General features: G+C 36.4%; 1 protein-coding gene across 3 annotated transcripts in view; it reads right to left on the bottom strand.

Annotated features, from left to right (window-relative positions):
* Gabrb2 (gamma-aminobutyric acid type A receptor subunit beta2) overlaps nt 1–15,769 on the bottom strand; it is a 211,879-nt gene that overhangs the window by 130,151 nt on the left and 65,959 nt on the right. For all 3 annotated transcript variants that reach the window (XM_051167771.1, XM_051167769.1, XM_051167770.1), the window contains exon 5: nt 9,066–9,286. In XM_051167771.1, coding sequence (XP_051023728.1) covers nt 9,066–9,286 — 221 coding nt within the window. The remainder of the gene's footprint in view (nt 1–9,065; nt 9,287–15,769) is intronic.

The raw sequence follows: 15,769 nt of genomic DNA, 5'->3' as shown, positions 1-15,769 counted from the left end.
CCTACACCCTGGACTCCATTTTCCATCCTACAGCTCGGCCTGCCACCCTGGAAGCCCACCAGCATAGGTTATACCAGATCAATTTGGGAATAGAAACTCCAGAGGCAAGGGTAGCATCCAAAAACCCCAAAGACCACACAAGCCACAAAAACCCCAGGGTAGATACTCTACTGTATCTAAAGACTAGCTAGTCACCAGAACTCCAGGCTACTTCACCCAGTAGACAGAAATGAAAGAGAAACCAATGGGAAAACATGCAAATAACACCCATGCAACAAAAATAAACTCAGAAATCAGCATCTATACAAAACCCAGATGGCTAAAGGCCAGCATAAAAACACAGTCAACAAGAGCCAAGGCAATTTGGCACCACCAGAACAGAGCTATCCAACTTTAGCAAGCCCTATTCTAACATAGATGAAGCACAAGAAAATTACCTTAAATCTAGACTTAGGAAGATGATAAAGGCTTTTAAATAAGAAATGAATAAAGCCCTGAAATAAATACAGAATCCCTGGATATGTGAAAACTAGATAAGATGTACATACACAAACATCACCAACAGAATACAAGAGGTGGATGACAGAACCTCAGATGTAGAAGATATAATAAAAGATATCAATATATTGGTTAAGGAAAATGTTATATCTAAAAAGTTCCTGACACAAACCTTTGGGTAATCTGGGACACTCAGAAAAGACAAAACCTACGCAGAATAGGAGTAGAAAAGGAATATTCCCTGCTCAAAGTTTCAGAATATATTTTCAACAAAATCACATAAGAAAATGTTCATGACCTAAAGTAAAATATGCCTATAAACATACAAGAAGTTTGCACAACACCAAATATATTAGACCAAAAAAGAAAGTCTTCCAATACATAACAATCAAAACAGTCAATGTATAAAATAAAGCAAGAATATTAAAAGCTGGAAGGGGTAAAAAGCCAAATTACATATAAAGGCAGACCTATCAGAATTACACCCAACTTCTCAACAGAGACTATTAAAGTCATAAGGGCTTAGATAGATGTCTTACAGTCTCTAAGAGACTACAGATGCCAGCATAGGCTTCTATAGCCAGCAAAACATTTAATCACCTCAGATTAAGAAAACAAGATATTCTATGACAAAACCAGATTTTAAAAAATCTAGCCACAAATCTAGCCCTACAGAAGATATTAGAAAGGGAACTCTAACCCAAGGAAGTTAATTAGACCCCCACCAAAAAGGAGATAAATAATTACATACAAGTAAAAACAATGGAAGAGAAGCACAGGCACACACACACACACACACACACACACACACACACACACACACACACACACACAAACATGCGTGCGCACACATATACATGCACTCACTACCACCAACATCAAAATAACAGAAATTAATAATCATTGTCCATTAATATCTATGAAAATCAAAGGACTCAATTCACAAGTAAAAAGGCACAGGCTAAGAGAATGGATTCGAAACCGGAGCCATCATTCTGATACATAAAAGAAACACACCTCAGCAACAAAGAAAGACATTACCTAAAATCAAAGGGCTGGAAAAAGATTTTCCAAGCAAATAGACTCAAGAAACAAGTTGGAGTTGCCATTCTAATATCTAATAAAATAGACTTTCATCCAAAATTAATCAAAAGAGGAGGACACTTTAAACTCATTGAAGGAAAAGTCTCCCAAAATTGTGTGTCAATTCTGCATATCTATGCCCCAAATGTAAGGGCATCCACATATGTAAAAGAAACATTACTAAAGCTTAAATCACACTTTGAACCTCACATGTTCACAGTAGGAGAATTCAACACATTTCCCTCACCAAAGGAGATATCATTCAGAAAGAAACCAAAGAAAGAAATAATGAAACTAATAGATACTATGGACCAAATGGACCTAACAAATATCTACAGAATATTTTACTCAAACACAAGAAAATACACCTTCTTCTCAGCACCTCACTGAAACGTCTCTAAAGTTGACCATATACTTGGATGCAAAGCAACTCTTAACAGATATAAGAAAATTGAAATAACCCCCTGTATCTTATTAGACCACCATTGATTAAAACTGGAATTCAACAACAGAAATATCAACATAAAGTTTATAAACCCATGGAAATGGAAACACTCCCAACTCTAGAGCCCCTGGCTCAAGGAATAAATAAAGAAATAAAGTACTAAATAAAGAAAGAAATAAAGTACTTTCTAGAATTTAATTAAAATGAAGGGGCAAAATACCCAAACTTATGGATCACAAAAGAAGCAGTGCTAAGGGGAAAGTTCATATCACTAAGTGCTTTCATAAAGAACTAGGAGAGATCTCGTAGGAGTGACTTAACAGCACACCTAAAAGCTTAAGAACAAAAAGAAGCAAACACATCAAAGAGGAGTAAATGGCAGAAAATATTCAAACTCAGGCTGAAATCAATGAATTATAAACAAAGAGAACAATACAAAGAACCAACAAAACCAAGAGTTGGTTCTTTGAGAAAATCAACAAGATAGACAAACCATTAGCCAAATTAACTAAAAGTCAGAGAGAGAATATCCAAACAAATAAAATCTAAATGAAAAGAGGGATATACAACAGACACCAAGGAAATCCAAAGAATCATTAGGTCTTACTTAAAAAATGTATACTCTACATAATTCTACAGTATTATAGCATCTATGGCATATTAGATTGGTTTTTTTGTTGTTATTGATTCTTTTACAAATTTCATGATAAATATTTTCAAATATGCTAACAATCTGAAAAAATGCCCACCATTAAATTCGACAGGCATGATACTGTCATTATCACTGTTATGTTTTAATTCCTAAAAGGTTTACTAAGTAGTATTTTCTAACAGTTCACTCAAATACTGTGGATTTAGGTCTTTCTTACCTGTGAAGAAGGTTAGGAAGCAGTGATTGGTGCATGCTCTTGGTTTATGCCACAGACATTCAGCTTTTCAAAGTCTTTGACTTACAAAATGTACTGGTCATTGTCTTGATGAATAAAACTTTCTGACTCTCAGCCTCCTCCCTTCAGGTTGAATGATTAGCCTTTAAGTTTTCCTTAGCACACTGATAGGCTTTACTGACTTTTCTTTTTTCTTTTAGCAATGACCCTGTCTATGTCCAAGGATTAAAAATACACACACACACACACACACACACACACACACACACACACACACACACACACACATGAACACACATACATACTCAACACAAATCTTCTGTTTAACTAGAACTCCTACAGACCTGCTGTTTTGGGGGTTTTATTTTATCATTCAGGAGAAAAGTCAGTATCTACTGATCTACCGAAAGATGTTTCCAGCTGTCATTTCTCCTCTTCCTTTCTTTCTAGATTTGTTTCAGGGCTTTTCTAAGTATTGCTTATCACCACACAACCAGTACACAAAAGAAAGGACAGAAGAATAAAGAGTAATATTTCTGCATTAAGACAACTAAACTATCCTGTACATTAGCTATATAAATTTATATAGGTTAATTTGTTTTTCATATAATATGGAAAAACAACAGGACTAAAGTAGTAAGAAATAAGAAAATATATACAGTCCCTCATACAACATGCTATAAAGCCTTCCATGAGTCCTAGCTACTTACAATAACATTCTAATTGTAAGTAATGTTTCAACATTTCTTTTACTTCACATCGACTCCACATAAAGATTTTACCAGACTTTTAGCAATGGAAAAAATAGGATTGGTGGTAGATGAGTAGAGGGAGAGGCTATAAGCATTTGTACTCAATATGGACAGTGGTCATTTTAACCAAATTTATTTTATCTACTGCAAATAAGATTCCTAGAAATAAGAAAGAAGTATCATGTATGCACTGGTTTTCAGTAAAAAATAATATTCTTTTTTCCATAAACTTTGCCAGGACTACTTAAAATATACTTTAAAATCTTTTTATTAATTTCACGTGCTGATTAACATTGCAACTGAGAGAACAATCAAAATTAAAGATCCAGCTTTGCATAGCAGTGATAGTTTTATGAATAACACCAGTGTTCAAAAAATTGTTTATTGCACCAAGAGCCTTTGTTGGACATGGATATGGAATAATAATGATTTTCTACTATCAGGAGTCTAGGTTGCCCTTTCTGTATCCAGCTCAAATATGTAAGAGGTCCCCAAACCATTTGCCTTTAGATCAGTGGTTCTCAACCATCCTAACACTATAACCCTTTAATACAGTTCCTCATGTTGTAATGACCCCCAACAATAAACTACTCTTGTTGCTACTTCATAACTGTAAGTTTGCTACTGTTAAGAATCATAATGCAAATATTTGATATGCAGGATTTTGATATGCAATGCCTGTGAAATGGTCATTTGACCCAAGAGGGTCATGACTCACAGGTTAAGAATCTTTGCTCTAGGTGCACACTTTGACTAAACCTGTATCACCCAAGAACTTCCTCTGGCATGCTTATCCACCTCCTTGACAGTACTGGTCATAGATATATTAATAGGTTTCCAAACCATCTACTTATGAGGTACCCATCTTCCTGTGCCTGTTTTTGGTCCTAACCAGTAAGCAGTTCCTCTGCACCCTGCCTTTCATGCATTCCACCATTGCCCCATTAACACTGCCTCAGCACGTAATAAAGCTACAATCTTGTGCCTCTGGGACATACTTTTATTACTTTGCGAGCTCAATGACACCAGACAGAGACTAATGAAGAAGCCATGGGAGTGGAAGTCACTTTCCTGCCCCTAGCACACTTCTGTGCCCTGAGCACCACAAGAAGTCAGATGACATGATCTATCTACATCTGTCACACATGCACAACACTCTTCAAAACACTACAGCTTATAAATTTAGAGGTCACAGATTCGTAACACTGCCCACTCTCCCAAAATAATTTATGAAACCAGGCTCTGAATATTAGTGGACATGTGAAACTGCTGCCCTGGCATAACCCCTTGCCACACTGCACTGACTCTGGTTTATGAAGTCAGAGGCCGTGACCTATTCTGAAGAAGTTTGCCTATGCCAACCACGGTCAATGCCAAGTTTCTCCCCACTAAGTTTTAAGAAACACTGAACCCAGTCAAGCCTTGTGAAGCGAAGGAGATGCTAAACATCCTTTAGTCACTCAACTCCACTGTGATATAAAGTACCAAGTCACTCCAACATATAAACACCAGTGGCAAGAAAAGCCAAGAAAATATCTCCTCAAAAAAATTAACAATTACATAGTGGTGGCTACCAATGACAGTGACTTAGACAAAATTCCAGACAAAGAATTGAGAAGAATGATTATAATAAATATGTTCAAAAATTTCAAAGTGGACACAAAGAAACTCGTGAGTGAACTGAAAGAGAGTGTAAATAACCTCCGGAGTCAATTCTAAGGAAACACAATCAGCTGAATGAATTAGAAAATCAATTCAGAAAAAAAATCAATTCAGTGTTGAAATTAGAATCCATCAAAGACCAAGAAACACTGGATATAACTCAAACTGAAATGATATTAGAAATAAAAATTCAGTAAGTCAAATAAAAACCTCATTGGAAAGCTTCAACAGTAAATGAATCTTATATCAGTCAAAACATCAGTGTTGAAGGCAATGACAATTTTCAAAATATATGAATGAATGCCAAATATCTGTAGGACACTATAAAAAACAAGTTTGGGAGCTATAGGCATAAAATAAGAAGAATCTTATGACAAGAGCATAGATAGTAATGTCAATAAAAATCATAGAAGAAAACTTTCTGATCTCTTAAAGAGATGCCCATTCAGGCAAAAAAGGCATAGAGACCAGAACAAGAAGAAAAATACCTATGTGATATTATACTATATAGAACTAACAAAGGATACTGATAATGTCAAGAGAGAAGGGTTATGTCTATATAAAGGCAGATCCATCAGAGCAGCATTTGGCTTCTCAGTGGAAACACTAAAAACTAGAAGCACTTGGAGCAACAAAGGTCTTGTAAGTCCTGAAAGACTTGCAGCCAAGATTTATATACTCAAGAAAACTATTAGTCCTGATACCAATAAACAAAAGAGAATGATAAACATTCTATGTATATGTATATATATATATATACATATATATATATATGCACATGATATATGTGGTTTTGTGGCTTAGACAGCTCTGGTTATCAGTCCTGACCTTCCATCTTGTTTGAGACAGGGTATCTTTGCTGTTCACTGCTTCATACAACAGGCCATTTGGCCTGAGCACTTCCAGGCACTCTCCTACCTCTATATCTCATCTCTCCATAAGAGCTCTGGATAACCAACAGATAATACTATATCCAGCCTTGGATTCTGGGAATTTGAACATAGGGCCTCATTCTTCCAAGGCAAACATGCTACTTTTTGATCCACCCATCACTATTTTTTTCTACACAGTCAACACAAATTCTTCTAATTTATTGGTTCCTACTTCTGGATAGTACCAAGGATGGTGTCCCAACTTTCTAACAAATATATTACAAAATCCTTTTTACTAGCTTGCCATGCTCCAAGAATAATTCTACCTTTTCTCATCAATCTATGAGAAACTTCTACATGTGTTTACAGCCTGATCTGTAAAGTATTTGGGAAACTCATCAACTGCAGCTTCAGCAAATTTCATTTCAGAACAGTAGTCAAGTATTTTCATGACTGAGCAGTGACCAGATTAATCAATCAAACTCCAGGTAAATGCTTATTTATTGTCCATTTTACCCATTCTCTGACAAAGAACCCGAGATATAAAGTTGTATTAGAAGTAAAAATATAGCTTGAACATAATTATTTATATATCAAACATGAAGAAAAGGCAGATACATTGTGTATTATTAATACACAATTTTTAATAGGACTCTAACTTTTCTTCTTCCAGGTAATTTTTTATTTTGGCCAAAAGCAATAGTAAAAACACTGCAAAAAATGGCTGCCCCCTAGGCTTTCTGATTATTAACTCTGTGCATGTCACCTGATTATGAAATTAACCTCGATGAGGCTGCACTGTACCAGAGTTGATCTACCTTTCATATGTCCTGATAGTACGATCTGTGCACTTATGAATTTGGGTTTCCTAGGTGCTGTCCAGCAGGAGCTCTAAATTTCACTGCAACTAAACACTGGTTGAAGCACATTTTTCTCTTTAATCGGTGTTTTCAATTTTGCTAGAAACAGAACAGCAGCCTAGTCACATACAACTGTATCTTCTCCGGGAAATTTTTTAGTGCCTCAACTAAACATATCCCTATGCCTTCATAAGTCCCTATTACTTTAAGTACATGGCTTGGTGTCCTTCATCTTGGTATCCTCTGATGAAGTCATTGCCCAGGCTCAGTGCTTGGCACACAACACACTTTTGTCAGATGCGAGGTATTTTCTGCTCATGTCTCTGTTACATAACTGGAATGTCTTTCTTATTTTAACTAATACTTTTCTTCAGTGTGACAACAAAACTTTTAAGAATTCATTTTCCTACTTCATAATTTAATGAACAAAGATTTATTCTCCCATTAGATATTAACAAGCTCAGCATATTGATATTTTTGCTTCTTTATAAAAACAATAAAGTTTACCTGTTCACTAAACATGATATCTCTACAGCTTCTTTCTGGTCTATCTAAATTAACAGTCTCAGTACTCCTGAAATGGAGGACTGCTATTAAGAAAGATAAAGGGCTATTTGAATACAGCTACTGCAGTTCCATGACAGTTGATTTGACAGCCAAGATGGCTACAAAGCCAGAGTTAGCTACAGCATGGTAATGTGGGGGACAGAGTGACCTGTTTCTCATGTAGGACAAGATAGTTCAGCAAGTAAGATTTGATCATGGTAGTCATCAGGGTGCATAACTTGAGCTGGGCATGGTAGCACATGCTTTTAATCCCAGAACTCAGGGAGGCAGCGTCAGACAGATCATTGTGGGCTTGAGCCTAGCCTGGTCTACAAAACGAGTCCAGGACAGCCAAGGCTGCACTGAGAAACCCTGTCTCAAAAACAAAGTGCATAACTTGAAGCTCATCTTTTATTTTTGCTAATTCTATTTACTGTGTTCATACTGCAATTGTTGTGGACAATAAAACTCAAGGTGCAGATAGGATGTGGGGTGGCATCTGTACAATGTATGGAAAGCACTTAGTTCAGTGTATAACTCATGAGAAGGGTTCAATTGATGGATATTGCTGTTTCCACTATCATTATTATTATCATAGGATAGCTAGATATTTATGCAAAGTAATAGACCAGAGGCAACTGCAAAAGTTGACATTTAGAATGGTTCCCTCCTTTCATGCAAAAAAATTTACATTGTAATATTTTCAGAATAAAAAATATTTTGTGCAAAATAATAGATCAGAAGTAATTGAAAATGCTGTCACGTAGAGTGGTCTCCTACTATGCATATAAAATGTTTGTATTGAAATAATTTCGGAATAAAAATGTATTTTCATGTTTTTCCAGAACTTCACCAATTGGTTTTAATTGAAGTTAAACTAGCTTTCTTTACAAATTATTACCATCCAAATAGGCTGGCATTGCAATGCTTTACTGGAGATACATTTAAAAGTGTAAATTAATCATTAATAAACATGAGGTGAATATTTATTTGCAAGTCAGATTTCTCCTTGGAGGATGAGAGGCTATGATATTCCTTTCTGTCACAGGAGGGCCATGACCCAGTTCAGCAGCTTAGGAGCATCTGCCATGTCCAAACAATCATTCAACAGTCAGGGTTTTCTGTTTTCTAATTTTCAAGAAACCCTGTGCTTCAGCTATTTTGATATTGTTTATCCCTATTCATTAAAGAAAGCGGCTTTGGCATCAGCAGCTGATACTGAGAGATAAATCACAAGAAGAAGGAAAATAAAACACAACAACTTAGTCTTAGCAGGAGCTAAGTCCTTTGTACACATGCTATCCTAAGCTCCCAGATAGCTCCCTGATAGAAGGTTTTAACTCCTTTTCAGCGGAACTGCAGAAGGAATTAATAAAAGAACACAGTATACCACCTGACAATGGACCATTGGGTTTTCTTTTTCCAGGAAAACTTAAAAGTTTAAGATCCATGTTACAGACCTGAGGCCGTACAGGACAGTGCCATCTGGATGCAGCCGGATCATACGGTTTTTGACGGTCACTCCATGTACAAATGACTTCTTATCGTTCAGGAAGTAGGTGTCAGGCACCCAGAGCTGGTCTGCCACTCGATTGTCCAAAGTCAAGTTTAGAGGGATTACGTTGTAGGACAGCCTCTTATCTCTCCAGGCTTGCTGAAAATACATCGTCAAGGTATAGTCCTGGAGAAGTGAGAAGAAGTACAGTTATATCTGCATCCTAACAGACTCGTGAGATGTATTCATTCATTTAACTCATTCTTTGAAAGCTCATGCTATGTGGTGCATGTCTATCATAGCAGTAGGCACTGTGACTAAAGAGCGAAAAGAGGGTGACTACACAGAATTTGTTACATGCTGCAGGAAAATAGATATCAAGGAATAATTTCATCATTTTCTTGCTGTTTCACAAACTAGAGTGCATAAGGTTGTTTAAGGTAACGTATAAATACAAACTTAAAAGAACAGATAGGCATTTGTTTTCCTCTGTACTGAAACAATTAACTAGCACATCAAATCTAAGATTTCATGCATTGATTCACTCAACAAATGTTTAATTTGTTCCTGGTATGTGGCTCTCAGGGAATTTATAAACAAAGCATAGATAAACGAACAGAATATCAAATAATGCTGTAGTCCACCAAACAAATAAATCGAATTTTAAAACATTGATCTGGAATGGTGTTGAGGGAAGCCTCTCTAAGGAGGTGAGATGGTACAGAGACCAGCTAAGCCCAAACCCCTGACTCACAGAACATTCTAAGCACAAGTGAATCTAAAATGCCCTGCGGCTGGAGTGGAATTTCTGTGCTTGGTGAACGGAGTGAAGATACTCTCAGAAGACAGTAGGGACACATAGGAAAAGGGGGACCAGAACAACTTCATGAGATTTACCCTTCAGCAGCAGGTGGATATTTGTAATAACCAGCTATACAACGACGATAAATGTTGGAGGGGATATGGGGAAAGAGGAGCCCTAGGCACTTGGGAGAAACGTGAATTAGTGCAGCCATTGTAGAAATCAGTCCAGACAGTTTTCTAAACCAAAAAATATAATTACCATATGACCCAGCTGTACAATTTGAAGCCATACCAGAAGGACTCAAACTCCTACCACAGAGATACCTGTGCAGTGCTATTTATTTGGCATTATCTGCATCTTCTAAGAAATCAAACTAGCCTAGATGCCCATAAATGAATGAATGAGAAAATGCAGTGCACGTGAAGAATGGGATTTTACAGCATGAAACTAGAAATGTCACAACATTAGCAGGAAAAATGAAAAATGATGGAAGTGTAAATTGTTCTGTTAACAGAAAGAAGGTGACTTTGAAAGACAAATGTTTTATGTTTTCTTTCATACATGGAACATACACACACATACACACACACACACACACACACACACACCACACACACACACACATACACACACACACACACACACACACACACCAGGATCATGAAACTGGAAATGGGACAATGGGAGGGGGAGCTGCTATAGGGAGGACAGGAAGATGACCAGCCAAAAGGTATAAAAGGATGGAGGATGGATGTGAGGAAAGAGAAACAAGAGCTCGTTATCAGGTACACTTTTACAGCACTTCTTGTTGCCTGAGTTGATTAAGTATAAATGGGGCTTTTAATATATGCCTAATATAATCAGAACTATTACGGAAATTAAATAAATAATGCAAATGCAATTTGTAAACCACAAAAGCAATATATTATGAATAAAGCATTTACATTTATATTGTGACATGCTTGATCCATTAGAAGCCTATGGGCACAGAGGAATTGCTCTCTCCCCTTCATTTGAATGACTAACCGGAGGACCAAATACTCGTTTGAAAAAAGATAATTACAAATCTATTTTAAAATTAATTCACAATGACCTACTTGAAGGCTTTTTAAAAAATGAGAATCATGTCTTAATCATTCCAGCAGCCTGAGAGGCTAGATCAGCACCAAGTCACAAATAGTGAATGAGTGAATGTGCTGTAAATTGTGCCTCTGGGATTTCTGCCCAGAGCTAGATAATTCCGTATATAAGGAATGCTATTCAGTCTCTACAATGCCCAAGTTTTTCCCAAATGTGGTTAGGATTTACGTATTCTAATTCAGTGGCTCAAATAATATTATATCCTATATGAAGTTTTAAGAAAGCTATAAGCATGTCATGTATACAAAAAGTTTAAATAAGTCTCTGGTTTTACACATTTGCTCACTTTGACCTCATCAAGACATTACCTCATCCAACATTATTGAAAAATGCCAGCAGACTTCTCTTTTAATAATACAGACATACTATATGCTGTAGGTAAAATTCAGTTCAGTGGTTCGCTATGAGCATTACCCTGGTCTATTCTGTCAATTTCTAGTTCAGAAAAGAGTTAGTGTGAAGGACATTAGGAGAATTTACTAGCTTAGCAGAAACAGTACTTGAGAGTCTAGAATGTCAGGGCCACAAAACTAGAGCAGGATCTTGCATAGCTTTCGTAAGTCTATGTATCAAATAACTTAAAACCAGCACATAAGACATAAAATAGGCAATTAATATTGAGAATGAGAACACATTTGATTTATAATTCTTAGAGATAAAATGTTTGATTATTAACCCTATTAGAAATCAAAACTACTTGCATTGCCTTGAAAATACACTTTATGCTAAACACAAGTGAAAAAAAGCTGTTTTTTTATCAATCAGCTGAAACATATTTGGGAACATAAAAATATGTTCTCTTTTGGTCCAAATAAATGGTCATGAAATGATCCTATGTTACATGCTAGCTCCTGCTATTTTTCAGCAAGGCACTTCCTGCTAAGAAAACTCCCATATAGAACATGGACATTTTGTAAATTAGAATATCATCTTCCATTTTATTTATCTCAAGATTACACACCATGGCACTGCCAAGGAGGAAAGAATTTGTGCACATGAGGAAAGAATGTTCCTATAGTCTCTCCTCTCCTTACCCATTTGTTTACCTCAGATAAATCTTTCCAACTTTCCTATTCAGAGCTTTTATCCTTTAGAATTTAATGACGAGGAGCTGTCACAAAGTTGTTGCCCCCAAACTGGAAATTCTCAATTTGATCGCAATTCAGATCATCACCATAAACAATGATTTTAGGATGTCAAAACTAAAACCAATTATTTTCAATCTTACGCATACTGATGATTGCACTGCAGCTTGTTTGTAAAAAAAATAAAAAAAAATCTAGAAAGCAGCTCTCTGATTATGCTGTGAAGTAGAAAACAGTAGATGGATAAGAAAAGGAATCAGCTGGGTGTGGTGGCACATGCCTGCAATCTCAGCACTCAGGAAGGCAGAGGCAGGCAGATCTCTGTGAGTTCAAGGCCAGCCTGGTCTACGAAGTGAAACAGAAAAAAAAAAAAAAAAAAAAAAAAAAAAAGAAAAAGAAAGAAAGAAAGAAAAGAAAAGGAACATGAAATGAGATTATTTAATTTGTGCTTCTTTTTTATTTCATTGAAATATCACACATGCATGTGTACACATGCCTATATACAGAGCTGGAAGAATATAGCCCAAAATGAATGTGCATACATACTTCATTCATGACTATGAGGGTGAATGTTATTAAGATGTCATCTCCCTTGACATTATTCCATATGTAACACCCACTAACAACATTAATCTTGTCTTTCCCACTTGTTAATATTGAAAATGTGTTAAAAAAATGTATATGCAAAACACAAGAATAAGCATAGTCAAAACAATTTGGAAAGGAAAGAACAAGGTGGAAGATCCTCGAAAGGAACTTAAGGCTGAGTATGAACGTATGCTTAGATATGTGGTGATAGTTATAGAAACATAGATCAGTGAAATGTAAGAGTCTGAGTCAATCCCCACTCTTCACACAACTGTGGAGATTGTTCTGTCCATTAGCTAGATCTGAGTAGGGGTTCAATGTTTACTGCATGTATTGTTCTTGGTTGGTGCGATAGTTTGAACAGATCCCCTGGGTCCAGATCTGCCCATCATTATGTTTTTCTTGTAGGTTTCTGACCACTTTCCCTAGGTGGGGACGCCTGGTGGCACTCAGAGGAAGGGTAACAGGCTACCAACATGAGACTTGATAGGCTGTGACCATATGGTGGGGAAGGAGGTCCCCTTCTGTCACAGACCTAGGGGAGGGGAATAGGGTGAAAGAGGGAGGGAGGGAGGAACTGGAGGATGCAAGTGATGAGATAATAACTGAGATGTAATCTGAATAAATTAATAATAAAAAAGAACAGGTGTGTGTTTCAAGGAACCGAGGCCACAAGACTCGTTTACTTGCAGTGTTCTCAGAGGCACTCAGAAGCTTCCTCACATGGCTCCATGCTTGGACTGTGTTCCAACAACCATGGATATCTTTAGCACTATATTATCTATTACTCAGTGTCATATACTGACATTATACTATGTACCCTTAAATTGTCAAATAAATGTCAAGAGATGTGCCTCCAAAAAAAAAAAAAAAAAAAAAAGAAAGAAAGAAAGAAAGAAAGAAAGAAAGAAAGAAAGAAATGTAGTCCCACATACCTGTGTCTTCACTTGATTTCCCAGAAAGAAACCAAAGCAATCAATTAGAGAATGCATAATCTTTTCAAAAACTGGATGTCCATACAAACACCAATGGCTCATCCTTCTGAACCATGAACCCAAATAAACACATTCTTCTATGAGCTGCCCTGGTCCTGAGATTTATCACAACAATAAAAAGTAACACACAACATATGATACATATGCATATACATAAATGTGTACATGTTTGTATGGAATTGCCAAAGTAAAATTTATTCATTTGAGTGCTATCTCAATAGCATTCGGTTTTATAAGTTAAAAAAAGAGACATGGACCCATGTAATAAAATATAACTAAGTAATAAAGGGAACAAACATATTCATACGTAACATCATCGCTGTGTGATGAACATTAGCAATGAGGTGAAAGAAGTGAACTACAACTACACTCATACAACATAATGGGAAAGGCAAAGCTTTTAGGAAAAGGAACAGAAGAGTGTTATTTGGGGATTCATGGTGGGCTGCGAGGTGGTTTGACACCAAAGGTAACATTTGTGATTTTTCAGTGACAACAACGTTCTGTCAGACACAGAATTTTAGAATTTTGTTAAACTGAGAATTCTATCCTTATAGGAGTACCTTACTTTTTATGCAAATAGTGTATTTCAACATTTCTTTTAATAATAATGTAACTGCTGGGAGAAGGAGAAATATCTTCTTTCATCTATGAGCCCCTTTATTAGTCGTCTGATGCAGAATCCATACAATGTATCATATATATACACATGCACAATACATATATATATATATATCATAAACATGCATATAAGCCTACATATATAGAAATAATAATCAAAGAAAAGGAGGCTATCTATTTGAGAGCCAGGTGGCATAGAGGAAGCTGGAAGCAGAAAAGGGGGAAAGTGAAGTGATTCAATTTAATTCAAATTAATACTTTTTAGAACATTGTTTCTGTAGCCACTCCCACAGCAGTTTGTATCCAGGTAATTTCATTGTCTTAACTCACTAAGTGAATCTAAAGCACAGGAGTTGGAGCTACAAGGGCAGATTTTATATATGCGATGGGGAAGAGTTTCCTCCACGGGATCCTCTGCTCCCATCAAGAGAAGCTTGCAAGACCAGTTTGAATGGCTATTGGTTCTCTAGTCCCAGCACATCCAGGGCAGCACTGGGATTTGGTGGCTTTCAAGGCCATTTCTATAGTTAGAATAACTTGATTCCAGGAATGCATCACTGACCTTACATTCAAGGTTCTTTAATACCATTTTAAGAACAGCATAATGGCAAAACTGAATGCTTAATTTTATGATGTCTTACTTTTAAATAATGTTTACTTTTGAGATCATAATGGACTAATTTTTTTTTTTGCCTTTATGTCATTTGTTTTCTTATATATCAAGGTTCAAACTTTTGTTCTCTCTTTGGCTCAGTGTTCTAGAAAATATATAGCCTGAAATACTTTGTGAATATCATTCTTTATTTTATAAGCTTTATCATTTATGAGGAGTCTGTTCATGATCTTTGTGACTTTCCCTGGCTATTGTATTCTGTGTGTGCACAAACATGTATGTGTGTGTGTTATGTGTATGGGTACACATGTTAGTACATGTGTGGTCACGTGTGTGTGTGTGTGTGTGTGTGTGTGTGTGTGTAGGTATGCAAGAATGTCCATATAAGTGTAGACCTAAAGTTGATATTGAATGTTTTCCTAACTCTTTCCCTCTTTATTTATTGAGCTAGGGACTCTCATGGAGCCTGGAGTTTATCAATATCAAGTAGTTTACTTGGCTAGTTTCTGAGGAATCCTCTCTCTCTGCCACCTGAGATCTTAGATGCCAGACACTTGTCCTGTCTACCACCTACTCAGTTTTCATATGAATCTGTAGATCCAAATTCCAGTATTCCTACTCTTGCATAGCATTAAACACCAATCCATTGCTCAGCCCCTTTATCACGTTTTCTCCTTGAGTATATTCCTTCTTCAGTCAAAAGTGTAGGTAGATACTCCTGCATATGGATATTTTGATAATATTCTCCTACTTATAATCAGCTTTGAAATTTTTCATTCCATTTTTTTTAAGTTGTTCACTTTATATCCTGATTGTAGCCCC

Source organism: Acomys russatus, chromosome 25, assembly GCF_903995435.1.
Source record: "Acomys russatus chromosome 25, mAcoRus1.1, whole genome shotgun sequence".
Classification (NCBI taxonomy): domain Eukaryota; kingdom Metazoa; phylum Chordata; class Mammalia; order Rodentia; family Muridae; genus Acomys; species Acomys russatus.
The sequence above is the reverse complement of the archived record's forward strand: the minus strand, read 5'-3'. Positions and strand labels throughout refer to the sequence as shown.